General features: G+C 39.3%; 1 protein-coding gene across 3 annotated transcripts in view; it reads right to left on the minus strand.

Moving 5' to 3' along the window:
- Window positions 1-6,449: 6,449 nt before the first annotated feature.
- Window positions 6,450-21,630, minus strand: part of fkbp15b (FKBP prolyl isomerase family member 15b) — a 33,060-nt gene continuing 17,879 nt past the window's right edge. For all 3 annotated transcript variants that reach the window (XM_059337212.1, XM_059337211.1, XM_059337210.1), the window contains 8 exons: window positions 20,024-20,160; window positions 19,654-19,809; window positions 18,460-18,612; window positions 16,636-16,731; window positions 15,749-15,856; window positions 14,361-15,004; window positions 7,103-7,229; window positions 6,450-6,932 (listed from right to left, as the gene is read on the minus strand). In XM_059337212.1, coding sequence (XP_059193195.1) covers window positions 6,855-6,932; window positions 7,103-7,229; window positions 14,361-15,004; window positions 15,749-15,856; window positions 16,636-16,731; window positions 18,460-18,612; window positions 19,654-19,809; window positions 20,024-20,160 — 1,499 coding nt within the window. In that variant the 3' untranslated portion in view covers window positions 6,450-6,854. The remainder of the gene's footprint in view (window positions 6,933-7,102; window positions 7,230-14,360; window positions 15,005-15,748; window positions 15,857-16,635; window positions 16,732-18,459; window positions 18,613-19,653; window positions 19,810-20,023; window positions 20,161-21,630) is intronic.

Genomic DNA, 21,630 nt, shown 5'->3' on the forward strand with positions numbered 1-21,630 from the left:
AGAAACATCCAATTTCCCCCGAAAAAATCAGCAGCCTCCATTGTTTACAGCGAGGAGATGAAAGTTACTAATCCATGAAAATGATAGACACACAGCTAATTCACCGCCGTTAGCATCAAAATAGTTGCCAGCTCAGGTAATCCCAAGGCTAACATACATGGTCAAAACGCTATACAGTTTGAAAGATAAATAGTTAGACTCCAGTTTCATGTGAAATTTTGACAGAATGTTAGCCAAAAGCCATGCGATGTGGGATTCAGTGATGCTAGCCATTAGCACTGCACAGCTCTGTATTATGTTAAACTCCTAGCAACATTGCTAGCCAGTTTAGTGTGCTAATTTTACAGCAAATTTTTATAGCTGTTAAATCTGGTTTGGGTTATCTCATCTTACATCTACAAAATTGCCCAACAACTTTAGCACGCTAGCTTGCTCGTATCAATCACATTGCAGTTCAACAAATGAAATTACTAAACAATATACATTTTAGTTGGTCTCTCTTAACGGCACAGAGTTCTTGTTGGTCAGATAACCCGGCCCCAAGCCCCTGACGTAGCGGTTCGTGGTTCAAGACCAGCAAAGAGTTGGTGCCGCTTTTTTGGAACCACTTTTCCTGGCCAGGTATCAATTCTTTGACAGTGGAAAATCAAAGAACGGTTTGTAATTTGGCCACCTGCCGGGAACCGGCTCTGGTTGAAAAAGGGTAAAAGAGGTACATTTAACTATCACAGGACAGTAAAGCTCAACATAGCTTCCTTTTAGGTTTAGCGGGTCTTCATTTCAGTTATTAAGAAATTGCAGGATATTTTATGTCACATATCAACATTGTTCGAAATATATCCCAATGCACCAACAAAGTTCAAGACCAGTTGAAGCTCAAGTCCTGGAGTGCATATCAAACATGACTACCTCATTATCTGGCAAAGGTCCAAGCCAAAGACATGGGTTTCATGGTGACATCATGCTACTAAGCACAGCAACAGACACATCAACAAAAATGCACACACACACACACACACACACACACACACATTCCTACACAGTTTTAGAGCCTTTTAATTCCCTTACTACACCCTCTACAATTACCCTATTACCCAACAAGGATTACTAACTTAATCTAATTAGCATTATGCCAGTTATACCAATAACCAAGTCATGGTTGCATCACCCTATGTTAATCAATCAACGATGAAATTGTATCTCTATTCTGAAAAGTTATCTCTCTTCCATAATGATCCAGCCTATGTTCACATGAGTCTCAGTAACTCTATGGTGACACCTGCTGGTTGGTATTAAATTATATTATTTTTTATCAGGTATCACTAATTTAAATCTATTACAGATTATTTAATGACATTCATATGCTCACTTTAATATTGAATGAGGCATATTTTCTGGACTTGCTCACACTCTCCACTTTGTCTGCCTTCCACACATCTGTATCACACATCTGCATTTAGGACCAAGGGAATACATGAAATTATGAGAACTTGCTTTTAAGGGTTGGGAGGAGTGATTTGATTGTATACTATAAATATTGCTAATAATATATTTACACTAGGGCATAGAGACTAACATGCCCATTGTTCTGGCCACAGGTTGAAAACCAAAACCTGAAGTCGTCATTCATAGGAGGGTCATCCGTGGATGTAGATGCCAGGAATCGATAATAGCTCAAATATAATATCAGATAATATCATTATAATTCATATCTCTGAATTTAGCATGGCCTGTGAACCTGAATATCAAGATTAAACTTGTTTGACATGCATATGTTGTATCTACAGCAAGTATATTTAAATGCATAATCTGGTAGACCCTTATAGATAAGATTATAGAGTGGAGGTTTGGTATTAATGTTGGGACGAGTGCTACATAATCACCCATAAAGTTGGAATAGTTTTCTTTGCAGGCACAATATTCTGTTGATTGTGGTTTCATTTTGGTTGTGATATGTTTGGAAGAGATTGATTAATAACATTTTGAGAAGATATACACTATATCTGTCAAGAATAAATCATATTGTCAATTATTTCATGGAAATATTTTATTCCAACTTTATAGGCGACCTGTATTTGACTGGTGATGTGAACTTGGTATGGGGAATGGGTGGAGTCTGTATCAAATCAAATCAAATTAAAATTACTTTATTTATCCACGAGGGGATATTCAGTTAGTCTGGTAACTCTGGAAGAATGAGACAGCCTGATGGCTGTGGGAGCGAAGGATCTTTTGTATGGTACAAAGTCTGGCTTGTCCTCTGAAGATAAAAGCCTCCCACACTCATAATTAATAGGCTGAGTGTGTCTCATCCACAGGTTTGTTTGTCTCTTCCACTGACCAGTCTGAGTTCCCAATACAGGGAAAAAAAGATTTGCACTAATTTATGTACAGGAACTGTAAATGCAACACTTTCACAGCCTTCAACGGTATTTGAAACTCTGAAGTGAGGGTTGGAAAACAGTATGTCGAATAATGTTATTGCTTCATTTGAATTAGCTGTAGTTTTATCACAAAAAAGAGGATCCAATTTTAGCTTTGCAGCAAAATTTCAAAAATGACTATCTGTATGAAATTGAAATTAGATTTTAAAAAACAGTTTGGGCTTTTACAAGCTGTGCACATCATTGCCATACATTTTGCATAACATCAAATAATTATCTCTTGTAAGTCTCTGTTTTATTAGTTTATGAGCAGCTGACAGGGAAGTAATTTCAGCCTTCCTGTACTGAGGCCTGGGTAATCAGGGAAGTACGTGACCAACAGCCAGTCTTTGCATGGGATGTTGAAAACACACAAAAAAAAACTGAAGAAAAGTTGTGTTTGTGATGGTTATCAGAGTTGGCATCTTTGGAAGCACATACCCACTCTTATTCTGCAGTCTCTCATACACACTTGCAGGGGTTGTTATTGATGGAGTAACACGCATGTGTACTGTAGATACAAGGGTTCCAAATCACAAAGAGCACTGAGATTGACCATTCAGCTAGCAATGCAAGGCATTCCTTATATTTCTAAACTCATACATTAAGATCTTTCCCTCAATTTGGCACCGGCCTGTATATAAGGACTATTATCTACTTACTTGCACATTTGGATGTTACATCTGTTATTTTTGGATAATTATAAGAAGGCCGATAGCTCATATAGCAAATGTTTGCTCCACTGTAGCTTTTAATTTTCCATTTTATTTGTATAATCTCTTTCCTACAGGCCTGTGGGAGCACAGTTTGTGTTCCCACAGAAGCAAGATGTGGCTACAAGCTGTATTTTATCATGTTTAGGCTTTGTAACTCATAGAAACTCGCCTGTAAGACAACAATCACACACATTGTGTAGAACAAACAGCATGAACAGCTGTTTGCCTGTTTATGTCATTGGTAACTGGCCATTAGAACTTGTTGCGTCAAAGTCCAATTTCTGTACGGGGCGGGCACAGCCCAAGAAGATGAAATGTGAATACTACAGAGATCGGGGCTCACTCTGACTGAAATCCTGCGAGAATGATTTTACATGTGACCTAAATAAAAGGCCTGCATTGAGGCCAGATTTTTTGCTCAGGTTGTGTCTACTCTTGGGCTTCCAATCAACAAACCTGAACTTTTACACATCCCATTTCTTGCAACAAATAAGAAAGTAACTGAGGTTATGAACAGGAAGTCACATGCCTATATATAGTGTTTATGTTTTTACATGATTTTTTTTACATAATTTTATGCAACACTTGTGAAATTTAATTATATTAGTTCAGTCAGTGTGATATTCTCAATAGCTTTAATAGATTCCGTGACCCAGAAAATGTATATTTTGACTCCAAGAGTGACCTTCTAAGTGGCTTGGAAGATATATTGGTTCTCATAGATTTTATATGGCTGCCATCTCCAATCTGCAATCTTGATGAGGTGACTCCTAATAAAAATTTAAACTTGTGGTGAAAAAATTTGGTGCTTTTGTCCTGCTTGTCCCCTTTATTTTGCTAAGCCACCTGACTAATATTCTTGCTCCCGTTGGTAAAAACCATGCAGCTTCTGAGAAATAGGAAAGACCTCAATGGGCGTCCCAGCATCTAACAACTGCTTTAACTACAGAAAAGGCTAGAATCCTATCCTCTGATAAGAAATGAATAATTTATCAAATGGGCATACGACAGAAAGTGGGCGTACAGCCATTTCTATGCAAGGCACATTACAGCACATTATTACAATAACTGACAATAGAAGAACAAGGAAATTAACAGGGTCGAGAGCCAGGTAGATGAGAAGAGTAAGATTGCACATCGGCAATTTAACACTGGGAAATATTCGCCCGATTTCAGTCTCAGTAGTTGACCCCACTTGGCTATGAAATGGACAACAAACCAGCACACTGAATTCCATGTGTGTCCAATCCTGCACTGCACTGCCCATATATTGCCTCTGCAGGCGATGGTCACTTGCCTGCATTCCCACATGTGTGATCACAGCCTCAGGATGCAATGCAATGGAAGATATCCACTGTGATGGTTGCGATGTGACTGAGAATCAGTGGCCTGACAGACATTGGGGGGTGTCAAAAGACTGTACTGTAATTCCCAAATTCCCCACACAGCACTGCAGAGGTTGCATTAGACTTTCCGTGGTCCATCATTTTGACAGACAAGTTCATAAAAATCCAGTCATAATGTATTATTATCCACCATTTTCATTTTCTGTAATTTTTTTAGATCTACTTAATACCATTTAATTATTGGTTTGTTTTTTAATAATGAAAATAAAGAAAAATCTTACAGGCCTACATCATGCAGTTTTAGAACACAGAGAAAATATGAACAGAAACTGCGACCATACACCATAATGGTAGTAAGCTGAAGTTTCAGCTGTTTATCACACATTCAATGCGCTGAGCATTACTCCAGCTCCTCAGACAGAGTACCAACAGTAACGTTACGCTGTGCAGCTCCAACAGTGTGGAGCTCTGAATATCAGAACTGTGTATTCCAGCAGAGCTCCGGAGCTCGGATATTCCAATATTTACTAGTGCACACGGTCGACCAATGCATTAATTGAAGCCAGTTGGACAACAAGGTTTTGCACCTGAGATTAAGATAAGACTATACAATAGATAACTAATATACACACGCCACCAGCTGGTCAGGAGTGTGAATTACTTTAATTATGGTGGATCACCCCAGTTTTCTAATCTGTCAAAATGACGGACGGCATTTGGAATTTTTTGTGATGAGAGTTTTCCCTTTGCTCTATGCAGTGCTGTAAAACAGCCGCGTGTCAGCAAATTACAGTGTGAACAGTAAATGTGCAAATCTGAACCTTGTCCAATCTCGTTATCAATCTTCCACATATAGTAATGTTTGACTTTGTACTGAAAACTGACGCAGTATATGCCATACAGAAAAAGTGAAATAGTCCCGTGGAAAAGTGGTCTTTTTTGCTAGCTAGTTTTCTTTTGTGATCACAGAGTTCTTATGGGCGGTCCGGTTTTTATAATAATAATTGGTCTTTTTGTAACGAAGTATGTGTAGATAATAAGTGGAGGACATAGGAGATTACTTCCAGATTACATTTCTCGCGAAAGCCCCCGCCCCCACAGGAGGGGAAAACAATTACTCTCTCAATTGACTTTGTATTGACAGGAGCATCATGACCATTCTTATTTTTAGCAAAGAGAAAAATGTCTAAAAGCTGCTGTGTGGTGAAATGCACTACCAACAGGGTAAATAACCCAGAACTAAGTTGGTACAAAGCTGGCAAACATATGCTAACTTAACGTATGCAGTGCATTCTGTCACTAAGTCATGTTATATTATATATTATACTATACTATATATCCAAAGTCAGTTTTAGGCTGTCTAGAAATTAGCTTGCTAACAGCCCGTTTGTCCTTTCTGGGAGACATAGAAGGCTAAAATAATCATATGGTATGTCTTAAGAAACAGGCTTTTTGTTAGTATTTTAGTCCACGGTTGAGTATTGTGGCACCGATAGTTTTCCCCCTCTGGTGGGCATGGCTTTCAGAATATGACGCATGGCGCTCTGTCTCTATTAAAATGTTTAGTTAAGACTGTCAGATTTATCTAAACCATCTCTGGTTTTATGCCATCTGGTACAGTTCATGGTTGACAATGCTGTTGCTTAGCAACAGTGTAGCTTTATTAGGGTCTCGAGCACCCCCTGTTGGTCTGTGGCAGTCAGGCCCTATTGGTTATTTTTTAAACAAATTATTAACAATTAATAAATATTGACAAATTTTGTTTGGGAATCCATAGATTTGCATCAAATTCAATTTAAAATCAATACAGTATTTGGGGATTTTTTTTAATTATCTGAAACTAAATGCTAACCTTGACGAATCAATAAATTACTGCAGATAAAACTGATATTACACACACAACATGCTGAGAGAATCATTTCATGTTTCCATTTATTATCTGAAATGAATTTTCAGTTTACCAAAACTGTGTAAAAGTTTATTTTTAAAGCAGCAAGCTAATAATTAAAAACAACGGGACAACATACTAATATGCTACAGTGGTGTGTACAACACTGAGATTAAATTACATCACCAGTATGTATCACATAATTGATTAAAAGTATTTGTTTTGATTCTTCTTTGCATTACAGGCTTGTTATTTCTAATAAAATCAGAGTCTGAAATTATAGTCGTGGCAGCAACCGACAGTCAGCAGGACAGCAGAGAGGTGAAGAGCGACGCTGTCTGACTCCTACGTCTGTTCAAGTTCGTCAGCAGAGGCCTCTTTTGTTGTCAGGACCCCCACCAGGCAGAGACAGCTGGTTAAGAACCTTGTGCATGTTTTTAGTGTTAATTAAGATGCAGACTTGTATGAATCTGGTTCCATCTCAGTTTAGCCAATCCAGATCGTTGTCTTCCTCATCATCACCAAAGAGAGGGGCTGGGGGGGGACGCCCCTTCAAGCTCTGGACACAAACGAGAGCGAGAATATCATAAATGCTGTTCATCAATGTTGTATTGATGATAATATAGAACAGAATTGCATTTTTTTTAAAAGCTGTATTAACTTATGATAAATGATTGTTGACAGAATTAACAGTGAAACAAACACAAGGGTTTACTGATCTTTCCTCACCATGTCATCCTCCTCTTCCTCTTCGCTGGCTGTGGCAAGGTGGGCAGGAGCTGTGGTAGGATTGGCAGGGGCTGTGGTCTGGAAAAATTGCTCCTCTCCATTTTCCTCCCCCGATAGCCCAGTCAGACTGAGAAAGTAGCAGAAAGTGTGGGGGGACAGTGGGGTAGAAGAAGAAAGACATGAAAAATTGTGATGAGTTCAGACATGCACTTAGTTTGCAGGTTAAGTTAAATAAGTCTGGTCAATGAGTTATTTTGGCCTACGAGACAGCATGTGATCATGTCTGCAAGTTAAAAATGACACTTAATGCCTAGAATTACACCTCAAATGAAACATAGGCAACAATAGGTACAAGCAGTATAGTTTTTTGTTTTACTGGCTACTGTTGACTAGCTGATAGGAGGGCCATGTGTCAGTAGGTCCTAAACATCTCAACGTCTTTTCACTAATACCCCCTTTCCACCAACAGGCCAGTGGTCTCCTTAACGGTTCTTGCTTGTTTACTCGATGAAAACAAATATCTGGAACAGAACAAAAGCTTGCAGGCAATCAATGCGATCAGTCTTTTAACAGTCTCTGCCTCTTGGTTTGCTGGATATTTGGCAGGTAGGATGTAATTTGTTCAACGCCATTCTTGAGGTAATAAAAGGTGTTCCTCAAGGCTCAGTTTTGGGATCCATCCTGTTCTCAATTTATGTTAATGATCTGTGTGCAAATTTGTCAAATGCATCGTACCATCTTTATGCAGACAATACTGTGAATTATTGCTGTTCACGCTCAATTGTACATGCATTTGAACTCTTAAAGTCCACTTTTGATCTACAAACTGGTCTGGAGAAATTGAAACTGGTTTTAAATGCGGAGAAATCCAAGCTAATGCTTTTTTGAAATCCTTCGGTTCCCTCTGAGAATATTCCTTCAATTGGAACTGCCCAGGGTAAAACTCCAGAGCTGGTCTCCAGCTACCAGTACCTGGGACTAACTATTGATGGGGACCAAAGTCAAACTTCATTCAAAGTCCATATCAAAAATTTGATCTTCAAATTAAGAGTGAAGCTTGGACTCCCGGTTATGGCGTCTGCCTGAGCAGCAGCAGGTTTCCGAGCTCCGATCCCGTGTCCCTGTTTTACACTTCCATTTTGCCAAGTTGACCCTCAACCAACTCGGTTAGTTCTGCAAGAGCTTCCTTGTACTATTTTGAACAAAAAATGCCAAGAAAGAAACAACACAACCAGGTTAAAACGGCATCGGGTGGCGACGAAGACGACGACGCTAGCATGGACCACACCTCGGTGGGTGATGAGGAGGATTTGGACGATGCTAACGCGGCTCACCAAGACGACGGTGCTAATATTTTAGCTGCCATTCGTTTAATGAGAGCTGACTTTTCTACTCAACTGCGCGAAGTCGTCTCTTCTAACCAAGAGATAAAAGAAGCAATTGGTGTTTTTTCTGAGAGGCTAACCGCGGCAGAGTCCCGCATTAGCAAAGCTGAAGACGACATATCAGGGCTAACTAGCAAGGAAAAGTCCCTTCAAAAGAAAGTGCACGAGCTTACACTAAAACTTGACGACCTCGAAAACAGACACCGAAGATCGAACCTACGGATGATCGGCTTGCCCGAGAAAACTGAGGGGGGAGACGCGGTCTCTTTCCTCCAAGCCTGGCTGCCCGAAATCCTTGGACCGGGCACGTTTCCGGGACCCGTGGTCATTGAACGTGCCCACCGGCTGCCCGGCCGACAAGACCCGAGCGGTCCCCCGCGCACTCTCATCATGAAGTTTCTTAACTATCAAGACAAAGTCCGAGTAATGAGAGCAGCTCGGAAAAAAGGAAAAGTGATGTATCGGGAGCACCATGTCATGTTTTTTCCAGACTTGTCTGTGGAGGTACAGAAACAACGCCGACAATACAACGACGTGAAGCTGAAACTCCGGGAGCTGCACATGGACTTCGGGCTTATATTTCCCGCAAAGATGAAGATCTTTCATCAAGGCAGCCGGCACCAGTTCAACACACCAGAAGAGGTTGAAGCATTTATTCAACGTGTTCGTCAGCAGCAAGAGGGGTAAACAACTGTCAACATTATGTATGCTAAAACAGAATACTAAACACATCACGTCTTAAGAGGGACAGTTATGAACATTGCCACAGTGTTGTTTATCCTGTATACAGGTGAATTTGATTAGGTGGCTTACACTTGTGCATTTATTTTGAGGTTATTGGTCGACATGATTAACCCTCACGGGGAGCGGAGCACTTGACCTATAAAGTTTAGGTAGTACGTTCTATGTTTTTGTTTTTCTTTTCTCCCTTTTCTCTCTTGCTCCTTTCGAAGGATCAGTGAGTTTAACCGGATCGGTACAAGTGGGGTGGGCTTCTGTGTGACTTGATCACAGGGGGCGGGAAGGGCTAAGAGTTCTGTGTTATAATGAATGTTGTAAAGTTCTTGTTTTTGAAATGTAAGGTGCCTTTTTTCACAATTTTGGCAAAACGGTATTATCAGGGCCATGTCATAATCACAGTATTTATTAATGAATAGGAATTTAGACATTCAGTTACTTTCTTGGAATGTTAGAGGATTAAGAAAATTAGTTAAAGTCAAGCAAGTTTTGAATAGGATCAAGCAATATAATCCCAAAATAGTTTTCCTACAAGAGACACATTTGCTTTCTAATGAAACAAATCGCTTAAAGAGGAGATGGCCAGGTCAAGTAATCACATGCTCTTTTTCATCTTATGCCAGAGGAATTGCAGTACTTGTCCACAAGTCTGTTCCTCTTCGTATCCAAAAGACAGTTTTGGATCCAGCGGGCAGATATATTATTATACAAGCTTCATTAGTAAACCAAGACTTGATTCTTGTGAACCTATATGGTCCTAATAATGACGACCCAAACTTTTATAGTAATATATTTTTGCAAATTTCTTCTCTTCAGGGTGTCATAATAATTGGGGGTGACTTTAACTGCGCCCTTGACCCAAAACTGGACCGCTCTTCAGGCATAGACCTAACCCATTCAAGAAGCAGGAAGATAATTCTCCAATTTATGCAGGAGCTTAACCTAATTGATATTTGGAGAGTTAAAAATCCTACAAAGAAAGAGTACTCTTGCCATTCAGCTACACATAATACATACAGTCGCATAGATTACTTTCTCGTGTCCAAATCTCTTGCTCCAGACATCAATGATTGTATATATAAGTCTATTCTCATTTCCGATCATTCTTTACTTCTGCTAAATTACACAGCTACAACAGCTGTCAAAGGGAAAAGACTTTGGCGCTTAAGGCCACAGTGGTTACATAACTCCAAATTCCTTGAATATGTTGGACAAAATATTGATGACTATTTTGAGTTAAATACAACAGAAACATCTGCCTCTGTAAGGTGGGAGGCTTTCAAAGCTTTTATTAGAGGTCAAATGATGGGATACACAAGAAATAAATCGAATAAACAATATCTTGAGATGTTGGAGCTGGAAAGAGATATAAAGGAACTTGAGTTGGAAGTAACTTCTGACAATAGCAGAGAAAAACAACAGAAATTAGCAATCCTAAAAGCGAAGTACAATAAATTATCCACTAATAAAGCCCTGGCAGGATTAATTAGACTTAAGCAGACCTATTATGATCAGGGAGAGAAGGCGGGGAAACTACTTGCTTGGCGCTTAAAAACAGAACAAAATGCAAGAACTATCACAGAGATTGACACTGCTACTGGAGATAAAACGTCAGACCCTCAAATAATTAATACACTTTTTGAATCATTTTACACACAGTTATACTCATCGGAGTGTTTAATGACTAATGAATCATTTCAAGATTTTTTTGATCAGTTAACACTCCCCTCACTTAGTGAAGAAGCTAAAGATGATTTAGATTCCCCCATCACATCAGCTGAATTATCTGAAGCAATTGATAAAATGAAAGGGGGAAAGGCTCCTGGCCCAGATGGGCTACCTATTGACATATACAAAATCTTCAAGAGCAAGCTACTTTCTCCACTGCTAGATATGTTTGTGGAAAGCTTCAATTCCGGCAAACTTCCACCATCCATGTGCAACGCACTTATAATTTTGATACCGAAGCCTGGAAAACCAGCAACAAAATGCGACTCATATCGGCCGATTTCATTAATTAATTCTGATGCTAAAATAATTGCCAAAGTACTGGCACGGAGGCTTGAGAGGTACCTGCCTTTTCTCTCTGATCCAGACCAAAATGGGTTTGTTAGGGGACGACAAGCCTTCCACAGTGTCCGCAGGGTTCTCAACATTGTTTATGCAAAGACAGAACATCCAGATACAGCAGTGCTCTCGTTAGACGCAGAAAAAGCGTTCGACCGTGTCGAACATCAATATCTCCACAAAGTACTCGAACGTTTTGGCTTTGGTCATTATTTCTCTGATTGGATTAAAGTCTTATACAACAATTCGGTAGCATCTGTATTAACAAATGATATTATATCCAAACCTTTTAATCTTTCTAGAGGCACACGCCAAGGTTGTCCTCTTTCACCCCTCTTGTTTGTTTTGGCAATTGAGCCATTGGCTATCGCCATTAGGAGTAATCAATATATCACAGGCATTAAAATAAATGAGATTGACAACAAAATAGGTTTATTCGCGGATGATATTGTAATTTTTTTATCCCATTTAGAACAATCACTGCGTCACTTGTTCAATATCATTAGCTCTTTTAGTAAGCTATCCGGTTACAAAATTAACGAATCAAAATCTGCTATACTTTACCTTAAGCATTCAGATAGAATAAAACCCCCTGTTCAAACTCCATTCAAGGTGATTAGAGATAGCTTCACATATCTTGGTATTAAAATTACTCCTAAAATTGATGATTTAGTAGAGACAAATTATAACCCAGTGATAGAGTCAGTTGCGGAATCTATCAATAGATGGTCATTACTACCAATCTCCATGATAGGGCGGATCAACATACTTAAAATGAATGTTCTTCCAAAGTTCCTTTACCTCTTTCATTCCATTCCTCTCAGTCCTCCTATTAATTTTTTTTCAAAGATGAAAAGCATGTTCTGTAATTTCATTTGGAACAACAGACGGGCCAGACTTCGCTTATCTCTGCTTTATCTCCCCTATGATAGAGGGGGCTTGAAACTCCCAAACCTTCAATGGTATTATTGGGCTGCCCAACTCACTACTGCCTCCTGTTGGTTCTCACAAGGAACGCCTCAGTCGTGGATGAGTATGGAAAGAAGTATGTCATCCCCTCTACCACTCAAGTCATATCTATACTCTGCTAAATTAAAAGAACTAAAGACGTTAACAGATAATCCCTTCGTTAAAAACACAATTCTGGTATGGTACGAGGTTCATAAACATATAGATGAGATACCAATATTATCTCAATTTACACCAATCTGGGGCAACAGTGATTTTAAACCTGGGAAAAAAGATATGGGATTCAAAATTTGGGCAAACAAAGGCCTTAGTAAAATTGCAGATTTATTTGACAACAACGTTCTCTTGTCCTTTGTCGACCTGAAACAAAAATATGATATTCAACCAAACCACTTTTTTAAATACCTGCAGATAAGAAGTTATATATTTAAGCTACAGAAGTCTTTAGCTTTACCTACACTTAGTCCTATAGAAGAAATAGCAACAAATCAACATCCTAAGAAGGGATTGACTTCAAGCTTTTATGCATTAATCTTGGAAGGATCAAAGGTTTCCTCAGATAGAAAGAGACTGGCATGGTGTGAGGATTTAAATTCAGTAATTACCACTGAGGACTGGCAGAATATTTGCTTAAAATCTCAAACACAAACAATAAATACCCATTTTAAACTGCTTCAATACAAGTGGATAATGAGAATATATGTAACACCATCTCAGCTAAATAAATTCAACCCCAATAACCCTGACACATGTTATAAATGTGGTAGAGAGGGCACTCTATACCATTGCCTATGGGACTGCCCACTGATTCAGGCCTTTTGGAGTGAGGTGATGGATATGATTTTGCAGGTTACAGGTATAAAACTAATAATAGACCCCCAACTATGTATCCTAGGTATTTTTCCAATAAATCATAACCTTAGCAAGGCGAATAAAACTATGATTATTTTTTGCATGCTACAAGCCAAATACACCATAGCCAAAGCATGGAAATCCACTACTAAACCGAGTATTAGTGTCTGGCTTGCAGGGCTATCAGATTCGCTGGCGCTGGAAAAACTCACCTTCACGTTAAAGGGTAAATACCAAATTTTTGACAGTATATGGAGGTCTTTTATGGTGTTCTTAGAGGGGAGGTAAGCATTGGAGGCATGTTATCCCTGTATGTAAACCATCGACAAATGAAATAACCATGTATTTATCATACGTCTGTTTGTTTGCTCTTTTTATTTTTATTTATTTGTAATGCTTTCCTCTAAAGGAGTAGACAGATTATTTTTTATCTTTGTTTTGGACTGTGCAAATTACTCATGCTACTGCCCTGTGATACTCACATCGACGATAAGCCTTATTGTGATTGTTTTGTTTTGCACCTGTATTATACAGTATCTTGTTGTAGTGTGATTATTCTGAAAATTAATAAACACACTTGTTTAAAAAAAAAAGAGTGAAGCTTGGTTTTTATTATCGAAACAAGTCATGCTTCTCCCTGCCTTTGTCTCCGGTCTATCACTGTGCCTTGAGGTTCCTCACTGGTTGTAGCCGCCTCAACCACCACTGAACTGTATGCTAAAGCTAGCATGCCCTCCTTGAATGTAAGACGTCATACACACTGGATGACTTTGGTCTATATATAACTTGTTTCATTGGAAGATTTCTGCAGCGTCTTACGGAAAAGACGATGGAAATCCTTTGATCAGTGCCTGTGTTCTTGAATTGTTGCTGTAAACTCCTGCACTTTATTGCTCTTCACAAAGTATGTCAATGTTTGTTCTTATTTATCTGTCTGTCCTGTCCATTGTGACGTGTGCTGCTGCCTTTCTTGGCCAGGTCGCCCTTGTGAAAGACGTCTCTATCTCAATGGGTATTTTATCTTGTTAAACAAAGGTTAAATAAAAATAAATAAAGTCTCTTGGCTCAAATTTACAGTTATGATGTTTTCCAGTCAGGATTTCAACCCCACAACAGCACCGAGACTGCTCTGGTTACTTATAGGAGGCCAGACTTTGCTTAAAATGAACATTTATGAGACTTTTCTGACAGGCACCGTGGTTGGCCAATGATAATCTGATAAATTCACCGTTAATGCCAGGTCTCACCTTGTGCCCTCTCCTGGGCTGTTTGGTTTTGTAGTCGGTGGTGGAGGTGGGTTAGCTGGGGGTCCAAAGGCTTCCTGAGAAGCAGCATGGGTTTCTCTTACATACTCTTCATCATTCGCAATCTCCTTGTCCACCTCACTGGTCAATGCAGAAGTTCTTTCGGACATAGTTTCCTGTCCATCTTCAGGGGGTGAACTCTCATCAGGTGCATCATCTGGATCTGTAAAGTTGTTGGTGTCTGTTTTCTCAGTAGAGATTTGAGGAACAGAGTGTACTTCCTGCTCCTGCTGTACTTTAGACTCTGCTGTGTCTTGTAGTTTCAGTTCAGTAGGAGAAACAAGAGTGTGATCAGTAGCCTCTAATGCCTCTGCCTGCTTTTGTGCCTTTGATTCAATTCCTTTCTCTGTCTCCTTCTCCGTTGCCACTTCCTCATCCATCTGGGTCTCACTGACTTGGTGAGAATCTGATTCAACCTCATGTTCTTTCTCTTCGACTTCTCTGTTACCATTCAAATGTACATTTTGTGCAGTATCCTGTCTTTGTTTCAAATCACCACTTTCCTCTTCTTCTTTCTCTTGCTCTTCCTCCTTATTTGGTTTCTCTGAAGATCCTTCTGTGCCACTGAGCAGCTGCAGCGTTACATTCTGGAAAGAAATAGCCATATGATTTGAGAAAGTTTTTGGTTGTAATTCAATGCAATGCATCATTCTCCACTCTTACTAAAACCACACCCAGCTGAGAGGAAATAAACTGCACTGCATTATTAAACCAATGGCTGAAATGCTAACAAAATGCCTGAAGCTAGCATGTCAAATGATTACTTTAGCATCCTATGTCTATTAGAGAGGAAAAGTCACCTGTTACAAAGCTAATGTCAGCTATGTGTTAGCAAGCCAAGGCACTTGCAAACAAAATACTGCACAGCTCTCCAATTAATCCACACTGTAAAATGCTTTAGCTTAACAGAAATATTGTCAGTCTAAACCTTATATTTGGTTATATGTGCTGATATGCTGATGCCTCAGGGCTCTATACGCCTGTGTTCACCTCTATCCTCTTAAAGAGGTTTTTCAGTTTGAAACTTATGAAAACTTAGTTTGAGGGCAGATGAAACAAAGAAGCGCCTTCACAAAACACTAAGTCAATGGTTGTGTTTTATATATGCCATTTGGGTATAACTGCCATCCAATGTTGCTGCCATGACTGCATGCTGATATGTATTCCACTGGTTATATGTGATGTGGATACAAGTCACCTTTTCCATCCATACATTCAAATTATTTTGTCCTTTTGGGGAAGGAAAAAATCAGATTTATTTTCATTCCTGACATTCCGGACTGCCACAGAAAGGCCACTTTGGGCATTTCTGTGAGCACAAATGCACTTACTTTAATGGTAGTAACAATAACTCCCAGCACAGCCTTTCCACTGTAAGATTCATCCAGGTCAAACTCCCTTCGCAGAGAATGAAACACTCCGTTCATCACACGCTTCACCTGCAAGGACACACAACTGGATTCATTGCTCAAAAATTATGAGTAATGTCACATAAATTACAAAAAAAGGCCTTGAACATATGTAAACAAAACAAACATCTTCAAAAGTCAGCCATCAAACTCAAACAAAATCTGTATCTCAACTTAAAAAAAAAAAATCATACCCTGATTTATTGTTAATGTTTGAATTTGCATGAGCAGTTTTGTTTACAGATTGTGAAACAGTTAAAATAAATAATACTATAAACTAAGAGATTTATAGAAAGATATGTTATAGACTTTGTTATCTTACAGTGTTTAAAATGTACCTGAAATAACAGGAACACACATCCTAATGCAGTGCAATACAACAGAACTTAAATAAATCACAGATTTATTAAGATTTGTTAGAATTATTGTGTTGTTTCCAGCTGTCTTTAAAGGTGTTGAAGCAATAAAAAGCAAATAATGAGCTGCCACAAATTATCAATGAGTTGAATCAAAATCTGTTTGACACTGTCACTACAAATACTGAATATAATAAACCCAAAGGCAGAGTTTACTGCAGGACAGTTGTACTAAATTGCATGAGAATGTGCAAGCATCCACTGTAGCCTCTACTAAGAGTAGAGAGTAGGAACTAGATCTGAAGGCTCAGCTATACTTCACATCTGGAGGTAATAATTACTGCTATTGCTGATCTTTTTTTATTTTATTCTGTGAGTTGCACTGTGACAAAGTTATACTCTGAAATAACTGTGATGAATCCTGGTTTCATTGTTTAATGTATGACTCCTCACCTCCGCTGAAGTGTCTCCTGAACTCTCCTGCTCTGCCAGTTTCTTCTCCAGTTTCTCCCTTACAGCTCTGCCTTGCTGTTCTTCCAAGGCTGTGTACTTAAAGAGAACATACATTGACTGTGACACTGTGTGCGTGCGTGTGGTGTTGTGTTGTGCTGTGTTGTGTGCGTGAAAAGTGCAGAAAAGAAAATGCATTCCCTGCAAATAGTACTACTACTGTAACCAGTTTCAACTTTGTCCCCAAATATTCTGTACAAATTGTCGCCATGACCTCTGCAGTACGCTTGGACACATCTGTTCCTCAATAAAGTGGAGGAGTATCTACATATTTATGTGTACACATGTAAAAAGCCCAGCACTATTTTGGTCACGTCAGTTTTACAAAAGGTCAATTTTCAGTTTTTGTGTGTGCACCATACACTGTATAGAAAACATTTTAACCATTTTTAGTACCAGGCTGTTAACATGTTTATTTCTGCAGTTCCTTTAACATGGGGGTGTATAGGGATTGACCATAGACCGTATTTAAATAATGGTCGTAGTCACTGTGCCGTAACCCGTTGGTTTGTGGACTGCCCATTTTAAGCATTGAGTTCATCGTTACAACTGTCGGTATTCTTGCTTTACATCCGTTGACATCTTTGTTTTTTGAAACCGGGAGAGACCATATTTGGACTTGGGAGGCGCGAGGAGGGGTAGAAATCCGTCTCATTTTGTTTTGAGAAAGATAGGACTGGAGTTGGTGACCCCTGTTGGAATTTTTTGATAGAATGCAAGCTTAAGGCACTTCAGGATTTGCTTCGAGTAGGGGAATCCTGCACAGCCGGAGAGCTGCAGCTTCAGGCCGCTCATTCTTTCACGACAGCGCCACATAGTTTGGAGGATAAACAAGTGCATTTCTCCAGAAAATATGGCTGAAATTCAAACGGCGAGTTAAGGTGAATCGAGGTTTATTCTTAAACACATTTTTTTTCTTTTTTATTCTCAAAAAAACTATTATGGTGTCTTACACTGCACAGTGAAATTAATGTTAGATATGCAAAATTAGATCATTTTGTTAAAAAATAACCATCCCTTTCAACACAAAAGAGACCTATGTTACAATCGCAATTTTTATTTTAACAAAGATTATGACTTTTACTTAAATTTACTTTAAATGTTTTGTTTTTTTTGTAACCTATTTTATTGAGTGGACTGAATCATAATTGTTCGGGTATATTTAAGTTAATTTTGTTATCTTATTTTGAAGGGCAAACGTCTGGAAATGTGTTGGTAAACTGTTGACGGCGAGCGGAATAAAGGGGATTTTGGCCGCACATTCACCTCCGTTTTGTTTTTTTATATTCTCCATAGGTTACATTTATTTTTAAAGAAGTCTCTAAAAGAGATGTGACATGGAGACGTGGTGGTGATGGTGAGTATTAATGTATGTGTTATTGTTTGTATTGCTTCACTGGTCAGACCGAGAAGTTGCTGCCTGGGATTGACTTGATTTTGGAACCACCCTCAAGTGGTAATTCGAGGAACTTTAGTTATTGGCACTACCACAATGGCTTCTTTTTTTAGTTCCACAGGTTGCTTGGTGTGACCAACGGGCTAGAGTGCAAAAAAACTAAAACAAAAAAACAAAGCTTTATGAAAATACACATATACTTTTGGACACGGCCTCAGACTTATTAAGGAAAAAATAATGTTATGCCCATAATGTTTCTCTGATCACATCATCAAGGTTACCAATAAGGTTACTATAATGTGCAAAAATCAGTCAAAAAGCAATGACAAAGCTTTTTTATCCCTGTGTTTAATCATGGCAAGCTGGGTTACCTTTTCCTGTAGCTGGGTTAGCGTGTCCTGCAGGGCATCTCTCTGCTCCGTTAGTTCAGCCAGCTCTCTACTGTGCTGCTCTTTAGCAGAGGCCAACATCTGCTCACACTTCCCCTTCCACTCCTCCTCCAGCTCCACCTGCAGCAGAAGCAACTGCAACACATACACGGTATATGCCATTAGTGGTCTGGTGTAAAACAATGTTAGGCACTTTTCCATTAGGGTTAAGAGTGGCCGCTGGGAAAGTGTCAGGCCATGCCCTCTCAAATAGACGCTCACTTGGCGTGTCTCCATTACAAAGAAAGGCCCCAGAGGGATTTACGAGACTCTGGAGGTGACGTATGGTTTTCGATCGTCGCTTAGCAACAAGTTTTCGACAACATGCACAACAACTGCGGCCACCGTAGCTAACTGTGCACAGTGTCCAGTGCTTGTTGTAAACAAATAGAGATCGCCAAGCTAACTGTGTAGCCTATTACCACTGTGCTACTGTGAACCTTGTTACGTGACGCCAGACTGCACTATGAAAGGGCAGAATAACACTTTGCCTTATCAGGGTCACTATGAACGCCCTAAGGCGAGAAATCGGCACAGATCTTTCCGTAAATGTAGCGGGACATTATGGACACTATGAAAGGAGCTTATGTTTCTTGTTGCTTGTGACTACTCGAATTTCTGATGGTGGCAGGTGGCACTGTTTAGGGTAGCCTCTGCCACCAGTATGAATGTGTGTGTGTGATCGGGTGAATGAGCGCAGTCTGTAGTGTAAAGCGCTTTGGGTCGTCGCAAAGCGACTACAAAAGCGATATATAAGTGAAGGTCCATTTAGCATTTAATAATGGCGCGTGATGTTGTGGCATCGAGTACTATGTTACATTCCACTTAGCGTTCTATCCAATCAGCAACCAGGCTTTTTTCAGGGGAGAAAATTGGCCCTGCTCTTCGACCGTGCCAAAAAAGGTTCGGTCAAACGGCCACTAGGGACAGCTCACATTCAAATTAGGGGCGTTTCGGCCTCATTCTGGGTATTCGACTATAGTGGAAACGCACCTGTGTAGCCACTTGAGATAAACAGTTCCATAAAACATGTTATTAGCCCATCCATAAAATATTTCAGGAAATTTAGAGAGAAGACCAAGTGCAAGTTGTAAAACATCATGTTATCATTCATATAGCCCTTTGATTGGAAGTGACCTGTTCAGATGCAGTGTTGTCAGTGCTGGTTCTGGCCTTGCGAAGTTGAACTCTGAGGTTGTCCAGCTCCTGTTGGCTGCTCTTACGGAGCTCCTCCACCTCCTCATCCCGACGCTGACGCTCAACCTGCCACTTCTTCTTCCTTTCTGAAAGTGTCTTAAAGCGAGTGGAAGAAACTGTTTGTCAACATTTACATGACAACTAGTTCACATGAAGAAAATCTGCCTGAATTGTTTTGAAATCTGAACAGTTCAACACATTATCTGTGTCCATGGTGACATACCCAAACGTAATGATATAAATTATAAGTGCATAACCAAAGTCTGTCCCTTTTCTCTGACAGAAGGACAAAAGCATCAAGAATACTTACTCGTTCTAGGCTCTCTTTATCAGTCTTCTGGTCCTGCAGTTCCTCCTCCATGTTGTTGACTCTCAGCTCAATCTCTTTGCGTCTCTGCTTCTCTGAGCGGTATTGAGCCTGGGCCCTCTCTGCTGCCTCCTTCAGCTCTGAAACACAATTGTGATACAAGTGTTTCTTCAAAATGATTGTCAATTAGTGTGTAAGATATAGTACATAATGGACACAGAGCTGTCTGGGGACATCCAACTTATGCTACCTACATCTGCTCACATCTAAACAGTGTTTTAGTCCCAGCCTAGTCTCAGAGTGAGGTTTTAGACTGTGAATCTTGCAGGGTAACTATTTACAAGACTACAGCTAGATTCTTTTAGCATTTTTTCCTACAAGGCATTTTTTTTCCCATCATGCTCTTAGTAAAAACTTACAAAATGGAGGAGAAGCAGCTTTTGGCTCCAGCTGCTCTAGTGTGTGCAGTGGTTTGTGTTGGAAAAAAACAACAACAAAAAAAAAAGAAGAAGACGCCACAAAATGCTCCCTCACAAAGCTGAAAAGGGGTTTCTGTTTTTCTGACATGAAAAGTTGACTATTTTACAGTAAAAAAAGATATAAAGAAGAATAAAGGAAAGGAAAATTTAGAAATGAATTCATGATATACACTTATGTCCTGTTTAAAAACATTGTGTTTAATTGAATAGTTATATTTATCAGCTCTATCAACTTTCATTTAATTAATACATTAATCATTGATTATTTATTACCTATTTATCGATACATTTATTTATAAATTTTAACTAGGTCTCCTTACTGTTCTCTTTACTAAGAAACAGCGCCCCCAAAATCCCGCTTGTGGCTGTAAACATATTCCATCACTATATTTTTATTGAGGACTGAGCTTACTAGCATTATTGTGATGTTACTTTTTCCTGTCGAAGTGGTTTTACTGGCCGGTCTGGAACCAGGGACCTTTCCCCCGCTCATCTATTGGTTATTGATTGTGTTACGTCACTGCAACTTGCGGTTATATCAAACACGTTTGATAAGATCGCAAACCCAAGGCTAGGAAAAGACTGAAATGAAACAGCGCAGATTACTACCTTAAACTTAACAATGGAGATGACAGGAGCGCACTGTGACTCCAGTAAAACTCCTAGATTTACTAAAGACTTTCAGTTTTTAGTCTGGGACTGTGGAAATCTTTTGGTGTAAGCCCAGCATGAGAGTATATTTTCAGAAAGTTGTCAGTTTGTCTAAAATATGAAAAACCTGGCCTTATCCTTCCAATCTGTGTTTATTATGATTGTTTGTTAAAGCTCTTTAAGAGAGGTGTTAAGAGGTGTTGTCAATTTTATTGTTTTTCATTGAAAATTGTTGCAAATTGTTTGTCCTTCTGATTATATAAATGAGGGTAAAATGGATCACATATCGCCTCCAAAATGATTGTAAAGTTGAACAACCTCAAACAGTTTAAACAAAAACTTAACATGAGAACTTTTTTCTTGTTGTAGTTTGTTCCATGTTATTTCTGGATGTCTCTATTATAATGGTTATTATGATGCTATTTACGCGCATACATTTTCGCACACTTCATCGCGTCACATCGCATCCACATCCTGGGA

Source organism: Centropristis striata, chromosome 7 (genome assembly GCF_030273125.1).
Source record: "Centropristis striata isolate RG_2023a ecotype Rhode Island chromosome 7, C.striata_1.0, whole genome shotgun sequence".
NCBI lineage: Eukaryota > Metazoa > Chordata > Actinopteri > Perciformes > Serranidae > Centropristis > Centropristis striata.